The sequence below is a fragment of the Haliaeetus albicilla genome, chromosome 7, assembly GCF_947461875.1.
Source record: "Haliaeetus albicilla chromosome 7, bHalAlb1.1, whole genome shotgun sequence".
Lineage (NCBI taxonomy): Eukaryota > Metazoa > Chordata > Aves > Accipitriformes > Accipitridae > Haliaeetus > Haliaeetus albicilla.
In genome coordinates, this window is record NC_091489.1 from 11932063 (window position 1) to 11945514 (window position 13452).

The 13452-nt window shown below is 37.5% G+C and overlaps 1 protein-coding gene across 2 annotated transcripts in view; it reads right to left on the minus strand.

The window, feature by feature from the left end:
- SHPRH (SNF2 histone linker PHD RING helicase) overlaps positions 1–13452 on the minus strand; it is a 65185-nt gene that overhangs the window by 31973 nt on the left and 19760 nt on the right. For both annotated transcript variants that reach the window (XM_069786944.1, XM_069786945.1), the window contains exons 12-18: positions 12669–12832; positions 12323–12579; positions 9405–9526; positions 6609–6697; positions 4776–4868; positions 2276–2383; positions 1101–1243 (exon numbers count right to left, since the gene is read on the minus strand). In XM_069786944.1, coding sequence (XP_069643045.1) covers positions 1101–1243; positions 2276–2383; positions 4776–4868; positions 6609–6697; positions 9405–9526; positions 12323–12579; positions 12669–12832 — 976 coding nt within the window. The remainder of the gene's footprint in view (positions 1–1100; positions 1244–2275; positions 2384–4775; positions 4869–6608; positions 6698–9404; positions 9527–12322; positions 12580–12668; positions 12833–13452) is intronic.

Below are 13452 nucleotides of genomic sequence, written 5' to 3' on the forward strand. Positions count from 1 at the left end.
TATACATATGTATATGCATTTATATACATATATTTATAACAAAAAATATGTATTTAACTGAAACATGATTCGGAAGGACTGTATTGAAGAGCATAAGGATTGTTCACACATGCGAGAAAACTGCCCGACATTAAACTGTGAGAGTACTCTCCTTCCTGCATCTCCCTTTTCTGCAATGAACTTACAAAGCTGGAGCACAAAATGCACACGAGGAGGCTGGGAGAAAAAGGGTTTATTCAGCCTTAAAATGAGATCACTCAGGGGAAACCTTACTGCTTTCTACATTTACCTGGAAGGTACAGAAAAGACTGAGCCGAACTTTTCTCAAAGGCACATGGTGGAAGGACAAGAGACAATAGACACAAGATGCAATACAAGAAATATTAACTAGATAGAAGGATTTTTAATTTTTTTTTTTTTCCCCCCCACCAAGTGGGTCAAATATTGGAACAGGCTTCACATAGAGACTATGAAATCTCCCTCCTTGGAGATACCCTACACTTAACAGGACAAATCCCTGTGTAACTTGATCAGGCTGAATCTCTGAGCATGGGCCTTGATCTACAAGTTGGGGGCTGGTCTAGGTGACCTCCAGATATCCCTTCCAATCCATTATTCTGTAACTGCCCAAGACAACGGTGGTACTGTTGTCTCTAGCATGAAAGCAAACCAATTTTTTTTTCTCAGAAAAACAGTGATGCTATTTTACGCTGTTACACAAGGATTTTCTGATATTGTCTGTCTACTTTCCATTTAAGCAAGTCATTTTCTTTCAGAGGTTACTCAATTGTAATGCAATAAACTTTGCATCTTTCTTGCTCAGCAGTTTCATGAGTACAGAAGACTGTAAAACCACAGTAGATAATACAAAGGAACATTTAAAAGAATGCTTGTCTAGGAGAAAACTAATTCTCCTGCTTTTCTTTCCAAGCCTTCTATCTAGCTATGCTTTTTGGAGGACTGTTTTTGAAACTTAACTGCAGCCCAGATGCTCTGAAGCAAAAATGCCTGCTATTTAATTGCAACTGTTAGCATAAACTGGTAAGAGGACTTGAGCAGAATTAACTGTATTCATTAGCCTATTTTAGCTATTCTCTTACTTCTCTGCCATGGAGAGTTTATTAGTCTGCTGTTTGTAGTTGCAGGTTATTTCGTTTTGCACACGTTGAGCAAGCTCCTCATCAATGGCATACTGTATTGCTGTCTGGATGACATCCAACCACCAAGGAGAACCTGAATGTATCTGTATGCAAAAGAACAGATTTATCCATGAACATTCAACGAACAACCAATTTACTCATTGCAGCAGAAGCTTATACTGCTCTTTAGGCCACACTCAAACACAGACTGGTAAATTCCATGGCAAGTGGAAGATGAGAGTATGCTTAAAAGATGATCCCCTTTCTGTTTAAGTGAATACATGATTAAAATTTTCTACATTCCCATCTACTTTCGCACCTTCAAATTGCTTCAGCAGAGCTAGATTCACCAAGGCCATGTACATAGAAGAGCCATGTAGAGATAGTGTAATCTCAAAGTTTCCTCTTTCTCTCTCTCTCAAAAAGAAAGCAAAGGATCATTTAATCAGAGAAAGCAAGGTCTCTGTGAAATTAATAGAGCAACAATGAAGTGACTTTATAATTTTAAAAGGTGAAAGAAGATGCAGAAGTTTACTTCCTCATGTCCCATTTGCCCCCATTTGTGTACTACTATGCAAGTGACAAAGAGCATTTCAACTCAGGTGTTCATCAATTCATTAAGGGTTTGCACATTTCTATGAAACCTGAGTTGTCATATTGACTAAACACAATTAAGCCTTAAGCACAATGACTAAATGCATGTCAAAGAACAGTTCGTTTGAAAGTAACTGAAATACCAGCTGATACATCACAGAACCGTTTCAAGGCCAAAATCTTTAACTCATTTACCTAAATTACAGGTGAAGCAACTCATTTACCTAAACTAGAGGTGAAGCACAGTTAATATAAAAGTCAAGCACGGTGTTAAACTTTACTAGAATCATCACACCACGTACTTCTGCTTTTAGTCATCTGTTCATCAAGTACTGTGTGCCTCTCTATGCAGGAAACACAGAATAAATATGTTTTGGAGCTCTGTGTGTGTGCATGCACACACGCTGCTTAAGTCCCATTCCAAACAGGCCTTCAAAGAACTGTTAGAGATAATAAACAGCTGGAGTTCTGGATAAACAGATGAAAATAATATTAAAAAAACCCCTCAGAATTCAGAGGCTAAATGTGTAAGAGGTACCTGCCTTTCTCTGGAGCTCCCGAATGGTCTGAAGAACTGGCTGTAAGGCCTGATGGGCTTCTGCAACTTCTGCATTGGATTTACTCATATAATGCTGTCGAAGTTGTTCTGCCTGTATGGAAATAAGAGCTTAAATTATGCACAAATCATATTTATGAGGGATAATTGAAAATGTAAAAACTCCCCAGCTATCACAATGTTTAGCTGTCTAAAGGTTAGCTACCTACATGCTACCCACTTTCATTTGTAAGCAACATCTAGCATTAATTTTTTTCTTCTAGAATCTAGCATTTATTAGTAAGCCCAAAAAACATTTGAGAAGACAAATGACTACAAAGATGCTAACTATGCAATTTTGCTTTTGGACAAGCCCAAACAACACAATAGGAATACACTGCATTACAAAAAGGAACTGGAATTTAACTCATAATTTTTACTTCTCTGTAGATTAAAATATATTGTGTTGAATAAGCAAACAATAAAAAGATCCTAGAACAATCTGAGAACAGGACAATTTAACTTACACATAAAACATATCCATAAAAATAACAAAAAAGGTTTAAATTTCATTATTTTTAGGTGCATCATATTTTTTCATAAAAATTACTTCTGACAGTGAAAACCCCTCTTGGTATGCAGATGTCTCCACAATATAATCAGTACCAGTTTATTTGATATTTTAAAAACTGATGAACAAGTAACTTACATTTCTTACAAGTAACATGTACACACATACCTATCTTTCACCATTACGTTCTGATTTCAGTAGGTATCTTTATTTTGTGCAGTTTAGGATGTGTTTAAGTCTTTCTTTTCTTTGCTACTGTCAAGATAATCATATTGTTGTTACAGATGGAGCTCAGTTTACCAGGAGTGGACAGCACTCTCAGGTATTTGGATGAGCTACTGGCAAAAGATAGCTAGAAAAAACAATCTCTGCTTCACATTTGTAAGCAAAATACAAATTTTTCGATTCTTCTCTTTACAGTAATGTCAGGAGAAGGTGATACAAAAAGATTGCTAGAGTTACAGGTCAATAAAAAGGGTAGTATTTCTATGAAGGCAGGGAGAAACTCCTTTAAATATTTAAGGAGCAAGTCTCATTAAAACAGAAAAAAATGCTACCTATGCATAGAATCTGCATAAAAGTGATAAAATACCACAAGATATCCAAACAGTAAGACAGATACTGATCACTACCACATAACTGGAGAGGCTGAAAGAATGGGGCTTGGAGAAGAGAGGCTTAGAGGGTACAAAATAGCAGCCTTCCAGCAGCCAGAAGGAAATCACCAAGAACTGGGAGCCAGGCACTTTACTGAAGTACATGGCAAGTGAACAGGGGACAATGGCTATAAATTGGCATGGGAAGTTCTATGTGATTTTTTTTTTTTTCCACTGTGAGGCTTATGAAGTATTGGAACAGGTTGCTTCGATGAGTTGTGAAATCTCTTTCCTTGGAGGTTTTAACAGCCTAATTGGATAAAGCCCTGAGCTACCTGGTCAGAAATCAGTGTTGACCCTGCTCTGAGGGAGAAGTTCAGCTAGAGACCTCCCAAGGTCCTTTCCAACCCAAATGCCACAATAACGACGTTCTTCTGCAAATGTGGACCATACGTCCACTACGAGTAACCAGTGGGGAACAGTGGTCGCAGCTATTTTACCAGATATTTCCCCAGTTAAGATTAAGGATATAGTTAAACAGGCTTATGCACACAGAAGTAACACACAGTTACTTTCTCATCTGGCCGAAGACGGTCAGCCTTTCTAGATGTTTAGGCAGTACAAGAGTGACAAAGGTGAACCAGCTGCTGCAGGGAACTGCAAATACAATATAAATAATACAGGGAGAGTGTGGACAGATGCCACTGGCAAACTTTAGGCTCTGAAGAACACTGCAAATCAAGACCTTCTCAAGAAGTTTTTAAAGAAGATATCAGTTCCACACACAGGACCAAAAAGAGAGGTAGAAAAACAGCTTCAAGGTGCAATTGAGAAGATGCATTAGACAGTAGTAGCTTATATTTACTAGGAGATGGAGAAGCATTTTGGAATGGAGGACACCTATGCAAGAAAGATAAGCTTCACCTAGAGAAGACTATCTGCAGTTAAAATCAGAAAAGCTGAAGAAAATGTGAGGAAATAAAGGACTCAAAAGAATTCAGGATGATGCATTCTTTATCAGTAACATCTATGTAAGTTATTTCCACAAGAACATTGTGGGGGTGGGAAAATCACATTTTAGAGATAAAAATTATTAAAACTTCCATAAAACACACTCACAACATAAGAGATCACCAAGCATTCAGAACAGCAGCATTTTACCGGATGTTTCTGCTCTCGTCTCACACACTAAACAACTCTTGATTTTACTAACCTGAAAGGAAATGTACGTCGTTAACTTGAAAGCTATTTAGTGATATTTCTTTAGAGAAAATATTGAAGGATAAAAAATAAAAAGGTGCTTTTCAAAATGTATTTATATAAAAGTGAACAATGTTTACCTCTTCTGCAAGTTGGCTATCACGCAAAGTCGGGGGAATTCCTGGGTGCTTTGCCGACAACAATTCCATCAAATTGTGTGTAGAATGAAGTCTCTAAATATACACAAAGTCAACAGCAATCATGAAAACATACATTACAACATCTGTGACAGGAAAAGCTTAAACAGCAATGAAAGCTTACAGCAAGAAATCAGTATTCATTTAAAAGTAGTTGCATCTTTTTCTCTGTTAATCTGGAAGCATCTTATAAAGAAAATAAACATTCTTTTCCTCATTTTACTGGGGTAGGAAGTGAAACATTAAAAAGACCTTCTTCAACACCTCCAAAGCAAATCAGCAGGCAAACTTGATACCAAGTCATAAGATTCTGTCCCATACTCATCCTGCTAATTAAAACAGCCCTTGACTATTATGCAAAACAAAATCTCAGAGCACATTCTTTAGTAAATATCTTTCAGAATATTATAAGGAGACAATTCACTTAGTTTATCTAAAGCAAAACAAAGTATAAGGAAAAAAAACAGCTCCCAAGAGCTTAAATCATTTTTCATATTTTTCACTTTTCTGAAATAAAAGATGACTGCATAAAGCATGACCTTTTTGTTTATCTTTTAAGGAAAAGAAACATGATTGTTAATATAAGGCAACTCTACTCCTCTTCCCTAGGTTCACCCTATTTATCCCAAACCAGACCCCTAATATTATGCTGTCTGCATATGTCCCATGAACTCCTACTAATTATCTCCACTATCATGAACTTGTGCCCTTCTCACCTCCTGGATTCACTTCACCTTGCCCTATTACTATCTCAGCCACTGAAGAGCACTGGCCAGGAGCAGTTTGCCATTATCTTAAAGAGCTAAACCTACACAACTGACAAGTATCCAACAGAAGTTGAGTTTTATTACACAAAGGCAATATTAGGCATTGTACACTTTAAGGAAAAAAAAAGCTTTATTGGATTGCATAATCCAGCAAAACAGCTTCATTAACAACCTTGTTATGAGTAGCTTAAGTTTATGCTGATATGGCTATGCTAAGTGAAAAATGCCTCTGGGAAGACACAAAAGAGAAGGAAGGATCAAAGCAGTGCAATGGAGCCATCAGATGACCACATGCAAGATAATCAAACAATAACTTACTTAGTGAAGCAAGCAAAGTAAAGAAATAGACAACTGATCACTTCTTATTTATCCATCATTAACATTTTAAATATCATCCTATACTTAAGAGAATTTTGGTCAATTTAGAACTGGTATTTCTTGAAGAAATACAACGATGTTACTTAGAGAACCATTCCTTTTTTACCAGGAAAATATATTCATATTTTTAATATAATATTGCCTGAAGACAAAATTCACTTTGATTCTTTTCCATGTTTTGATGCCCTTTCAGAGAACATCATCTGCAGTGCACCAATTTTATTATTCTCTATCATTTGGCACATTAATATCATGCTCAATGCAAACCCAGCATCCTGTATTCACAGGATGCAATACAGTACTATTAATGTGAGCAGTCACAGTGATATGCAGAAGTCTAGGAACTGAGCTTGTTAAGTTTATTGCAGAACAGCAGGTGGAGATCATACACTGCTTCTGGGATAATATGAAGACTCACAAGCAAAAGTTTTTATAAATACAGTAGCTTTTAAAGAAAAAAAAGGAAACATGAAGGTCACTGGACAGATTCCTATGTAGAGATTGTGATAATGACAATAGGCTGAAAAAGTCATTCAGCACACCACTGGCAGGAAGAAAAGAGTGACCTGTTAAATTAAATCTAAAGTATTCCAGTTCTTAACTACGTCTCTACATTTGAATGCTCACTCACTTGCAAGGAATCTGTTTTGAGCTTTTCTTTGTGCTCTTCAGATGATCGCAACACTTCTCTGTACAGCTCTGCAGCCAATGCATATTCTCCTGAATTAAAAAAGAGTAATAAAAACATACACATATTGTGTTGGTTTTTAAATATACAAGCAGCCATGACTGGCCATCACTTGTAACATACTAAGATGTTTTCAGAGAGGCTGTATCTGCTTGTCTTCAAGCAAATCTTCCCTATTCATTCTGGCCCCCTCCCAAAAAAACCCCAAACTGGTAAAAGACAGAGAGTATTGTATTTTACAAAGACTAAAGCAGTTTCCAAATTAAATGTCTTGTGACTGGCAAGATCTGTAGACTTCTTGATCTTAAAATAATGTATTCACAGTTGCCCAAGTCCAAAGAATCTCACATGTTGCACTAAAAAAAATAAATAAATCTACAACTCACTGCAGTGATGCATTGCTAAGTTTGCACTGCAAATACATTATTCACTCTTCCAGTGAGTGTTCCAATGAAAGTTGTGTCATACTTCAGAAATGATTAAATACATGCAGGGAGTATAACTACTGATGTCAGCTGCTAACGTTACAATCACTTCTCAGAAAACAGATTATATAAATTAAAAAAGAAATACAAAATTGAAGTTGCATATGGAAAAGCAGAAAAAAAAAATTTTTTTTTTCCTCAACTGATGGAAATTTATTTAGCCAGTAATAGTCTTAGAAGACTCCTAAAACATGGAGAAGTACCAGGACATGAAATGTATGAAGACAGATAACACAGTAAACCAAAAATCATCTTCCTACATACCTGGAAGTATAACAACCCTATTTCAACAAGATTTGTTGCTTCTTACATTGAAACAGCTGCCAGTTGTAAGGTGTAGTCCTGCAATATACTATTGCCATTACTAGTAACAGGCTGAAAGCTATGTGCTGAATTTGCAAGGCCTTAAGCTTAAGGCTTGTCAGGCCTCCTTTGAATTTTTCTTGACCTGCCTGGACCTTTTACTTGGCTTAGCCGTGACAGCAATTTCTCTGATTCACTAGGTATCTATGGCTAATTTTTATTTTTTTTAAGCTTTTGTTTATCTTTGTGTGGTACAATCACAGCTTTATATGGATAGCAGAAACAAGCAGTTATTCCATGTAGAATGAGATATTTACAACTAACACAATGATGTATTGTAGAGAAATACGGGCCTAGTAGTAATAGCAGAGGCCTTAAAAAGTACAGATATAGGATGCAGTGTAGAGTACAGCCATGGGATGCTAAGAGATGGTGCACAGGTTTGGCAGTGAAAAAGGAAGCCATGGCTATAAACAACTCACCCACAGTCAAAGAAATGCAGACCTACAGCTGGACAAAACTGGTTTTAGGGGCAAAGAGAACAAAGAAATAGTATGTAACATTCATAAAAGGCATCATGTACACTAAATTTGGTGTTAACATGGCGCTGCAGACCAATGAAGAAAGAGAAAGGTGTAAAAAGTGTGCTAGCAAATGTAAAAGTTACCCTAATCGGATCCTTCAGTGAGAAAGAAGAAACTATCAACACAAACATCTTATTCCTCCTGACAAAGAAGTCCAGGTGGTGACAACTAGCCATAGCACTGCCACCACCAGTATGAAAGCACTGACCTCAGGACCCAGAAGGGCAGTAGAAAGGTGAGCACAAAAGCAGGACAAGCAGTAGAATCGAGTAAAGTGGTTATTATTCTTTTTTCACTTATAACAATTAGATCTGGATTAATAACAATTAGACCTGTAAGATTTCAATTATACTAACAATAAATTCATGGCTTTATTTAACTTCGCACTTCCTCCTTGCTGTTAAAGATGACCGAGTGTAACAGTAATGCTGGGAGAGTGAGGGAAGTTACAGACTAGAACTCTGCCTTGGTCCTGCTTTTGTTTCTCACCAGATGCATTTTTCATCAATCTGCTTTTCAAAAAAGGCCAGACTTAATTTTTGCTACTAGTGTATTTTGGAAGTATTTAATCTGTACAGCAATCTTTTTAAGCACTTAATTCTATCTGAAAAACTTGATCTCCATCCTGCAATCGTAACAAAGTATTTCAAACCTACTAACTACAGACCATAGAATCTGAATGTAGTCTTTCTGTAAGGCAAGTAACAAAACAGGCAGTTAGCTTGTTCTCCTCTTTGAAGGAAGACTTTAACATGAGCTGGAAAAATTCAAGCAGTTTGTCAACTTTAGAAGACTTATTACTTGGCAAAGAGGCATTTTTTTCACATTCACGACCAGGTAATTTTAATTTATTTTGTTTAGTCGGACATTCAAGATTAATATAATTATTTTTCTTTCCCATTTGAAGCTTTTCTTCCTCCTAATTCAGACAAAATCTACATTGACAGAGCTCTATAGCAAGCAGCAGCAAAGAGATTCCATAGTCAGCAGAGCAGTTTGCATGGCAGGGGGCACAAAGGAAGCCCAGAAAGCACTACTGATAAAACAAAAGCAGGTTAAGTACAATTACACAAGTATGACTTTTTATCCTCCCAGTACACATAGATGGTAAAATCAAGAAAGAATATGAAAAAAAGCCAGAAATAGAGACATCTCAACAATGCACCAACTACACCTATTCTTTTCTCCCTCATCTAGAATGCATATTGGCTTTTGTTACAAACAGTTACAAGCCTCTCTAGTTTCCCAGGATTTCACTATGTCTTTTTCCCTGAATTCAAAAAATCACTGTTTTTACATGGTATCAGCTAAACCATAATTAGCCCACTAAAGGGAGTAAAGAATATGCTACAGTCTTCCAGCCTTACCTTTAATGATATGGATACCAGCCAAGCCATTAAGAGCACACACCAACTGTCGGTGAGCTTCCTCACACTCTGTTCGACATTTCTTCTGCAGAGATGTTAACAGCTCCTCCATGGTCATGGTGCTGAAATGGAAACCAAATCGCTCAAATTTGAAACAAAACCGCAATACTAGAGAAGTAAAACTGTCGTTCTGTGTAGCATGAAAGATTGTTACATGCATCCAACACACTGTGCAAATGTTTATTTGAGATTTATTTACGTATTAAAACACGCTAGTTGTCAGCTTTTCTTCCAGCTAGAGCTTTATCCTAACTTGAGTAGGCCAAGAGGTTGACATCTCCTAAAAATAGAAGTAAGTAAGAACCAAGAGGAAAATTAGAACTAGGTAAAATAATGCTTCACATGGCAAAATACTTTGCTCTTTCTGTAACAGCAGTGAACTGGAAACAAGCAAAAATAGACCTCATTTTGCTAGAAGCTGTTCAAATGAAAACAGCTGAGACACCACATTTCTCCCCTCTGCTACCAATCTAAACATGCAAAACATGAGGTGTCAAGGCAAAGAGGAAAATGTGTGAAAAGAGAACAGTGAAGATTAACAAGTATCATTTTAAACTTCCTTTTATACATTTGGTTATAGAATCTGTAATTCATGAGAGGAATTTAGTCAGAAGAGAATCAGCTTATAAAAATACAGGAAATGAAGATGTAAGAGGGAGAAGCAAGAACAAACATGAGAAAGAGAAAGAAAGAAGCATGAAAGAGCTTGGAGTAAGGCTAAGGGACAAAGAATCCAGGCAGGAAGAAGACTGATGTGAAGAGACCGGAGAGTAAACTGCAACAACAGTCTACAACAGCTGACCTGAGGCTGCTTCTATGACCAACTGCTGCTGTGAGACCAGACACTACTCCCCTCCCCAAAATTCTGCTCCTCAGCCTCATTCATCTTCAGGAAAAGCATTTACTATTTGGTATTTAGTGCTGTGGAGTAGAGTAAGAGGTGACATAACTCCTGAGCAGTCTGGGCCCAAGGTATGCTGGAAGCGTATCCTTGAGTAGGCCTTTATTTTACCCCCCTTGACACACTTTCATTTGCAGAAACTGTTCCTTGAGTTTACACTACAGTGTTACACTAGAGCAGGCTTTAAATCAATATAATCACTATTTATAATTAGCTGAATTCTGCAGAGGTATTGGCAAATACACATAGCACCTGCTGCTCATGCTCTGATACTTCTACCACTACTACTTACCTTTCATTTTCAAAACCATCAGCAGTTTCAAGAAAAATTATAAAAGCAAAAGGATGTACATATAAAGTATGCAATTTGATACATAGCCCGAGACTACCAATTAAGACAAAAAGGAGGGTTTTTTTTTTTACTCAGTTTAACTAGGGGAGCCTAGAAAACTCCCTTTTGAGGGTTATATTTTTGCTGAGTAGATGTTCTCATTTACTGCCTTCACTACACAGGTGGGGGAAAAAGTCATCTATCATAGAATATGCTGCAAACTCAGCTTTCTTGTTTCACGCCAGCTTTTCTTATCCATATGCTCCAGCATCAACTTTCTTGTTTCAGTAAATTTCTCTTATTCATCAAAGTTCCTAGCACTGAATTTCTTCATTGTTCTCCTACATATAACCAAAGCCAGGAGCCAAATCTTCTCCCTGTTCTGGAAATGTCCATTACTGCAGTCAAGCTCGGTTCACAAAAAAGATAGGTAAATAGTACTGTGAAACAACTTTTCTTTGTACATATATATGATTTTAAGAAAGATTTAATTTTCATTGCTAGTTTTTCCACCACAGTTACTATACAGCTGTCACTCTGCAACCATTCCACCAAAATCAACACAGTACTAAGCTGTCCCCAGCATACTCAGCTCAGTTTACAAGTTTCACTTTTACTCCACTGGCTCATTTTAATGCAAATAATCTTGTATGGGCTGGTGGGAATATTGATCTCTCCCATGTTTGAGTCCTTGCTTCCACACTAGCAGACTGTTAGACAGAAAGTGCAGCATCACAGTGCCTACTATTGGTCCCTGCTGAAGTGGGTGCAGTCAGCTACAGCTGCTTAGGCACCATAGGTGGTGGCCTGCATGAGAAAGGCGAAGGAGTAGGACACAAAACTTCATAAAAGGATAGAAAGAGACTGAACAGAACTGATGTGTTAAAAGTTCAAGTTCTTCCCTACCTGTAGCTTAGAAAAGAAACAAACACAGACAGTGCTCCGAGAGCCTGGAATGGAAATACCCTGTTCTTTCACAACCCCCCTCTGACTGAAAAAGTAGCAGCTACATTTCACAGAGTGGTAGCAACACGCTTTTGGCCTAACAAAGGCTGAGACCAAACTGGTATTTGCAGGGCACTTGTGAGGAAGATGATCTTGAAAGCATGGAAAAAAGAGGGGGGGGGAAGCATTTGAACAGCTTTCAGGTTTGGATCTACATTTACAAATTCTGCAACCTCACATTAACAATGTTTTCTTTGAATTAAAGAATTATTCCATTCTGTTTATTCATTTTGTTCATTGTTCTCATTTATGAACATGAATTTTGTAAGAGACAAAAGAAAACCAGTGGGCTTATTTAAAACTGAAAAGAACCTGGTTTGTTTCACACTCAGTCTGTCACCTGCAACACCCTAGTATCCATCAGCATCATAAGGTTAAAAGTGTTACTGCACAAACATCTGCCTCTCAGTACGATGTTCTTTAACACAAGAATTACACTAAATAACCTACTGCATCCTATTCAACTTCTGAGGTCAGATAACTTAGTTAAATGTGCAACTATGTCACACCAACGAAGCTTAAAATTAGGCTTGAGAACTGTTCAAGATCTTGCACCATTAGGGACAATTAAGAGTTTTGCTTTGGATAAAGAAAACCATTTAGGAAATGACAGAAATTCACCTTTTCTGTAATGGCAAGAACTCTCCCCGAACAGCTTGTGGATGACAGCAGGCCTGCCTCAGCCGCAGCAAAGGGTACAGAATAGAAGTCACAGTCCTTCTATCTAGGCTACTAAGCTTAAGAGTCCAGTCTGAAATCTTCCTGAGTTTTGCCAATGCATCCTGGCAGCACACCTCATGCTGGCGATGATAGAAGTGTCTCTCCACAGGAGAAAAGTGAAGCCAGTGTACATTTTCTGTCTGAGGGGGGATTTGAATCTGCAATTAAAAAATTAAAAAGGTAATTTGCAAATAAAGCTATTGATAAATGTTGATCAGGAATTTTAAAACCTCAAACTCTTATTTACTTGGTCAATCACATCCTTCTTTGCTGATCTCCACATTATCCTGGCAATTAGACTGTAGAGAGGCCGGGGATTTTTCCTACAGTAAGGTCGATATAAAAGTTGGTCCCACCAATGTTTGACCCAGTAAGGATCAACTCCAAGAAAAAGGACTAATCCATACAGATCTGTCAAGAAAAGAAAGTGGTTTAGTACAATGTTTGTATTTTAATACTTCACAATATGCCTCCAAAAAAATTAACTTTCATAGAAAGGTTACCAGGCATAAAACTACTACATTCTGGCCATTATCTTTTCCACTTGTTTTCCAGTCATTCCCTCACCAAAACAGCTAATTTAAAGGCAGGGGACTAGCTGGGGGAAGGTGGAGGTTCGCTACTTTTTCATTGTCATAGAACTTGCTGAAATATAACTATTTGTGAGACACTTTCCTAATTTCAAGTTTAGCAGAACAGAGCGATGAATTGAAACCTATTCAGAGCAGGGGCGAGAGGCAGAAATTACACGATTGCATATGGTTAACTGGGTTTGCCAGGTTTTTCTAGAACAATATTGCACAGTATCATTACTTCACAGCCTGCTGTGCACCAACTGTCTGATGCCCACCATCCTAAAAGGGGCCGCAATTCAGAAGACTTCCACTTTTCTACTAAGGCAGAAGAAATCAACAAAACACACTTTTATTGTTTTCTTACTAATTGAGAGAATACAGCTTGCTAATTCTGCCCAATTCAGAAACCCATCATTTTGAGGGATGAAATATAAGGACATACTGACTTTAAGCTTG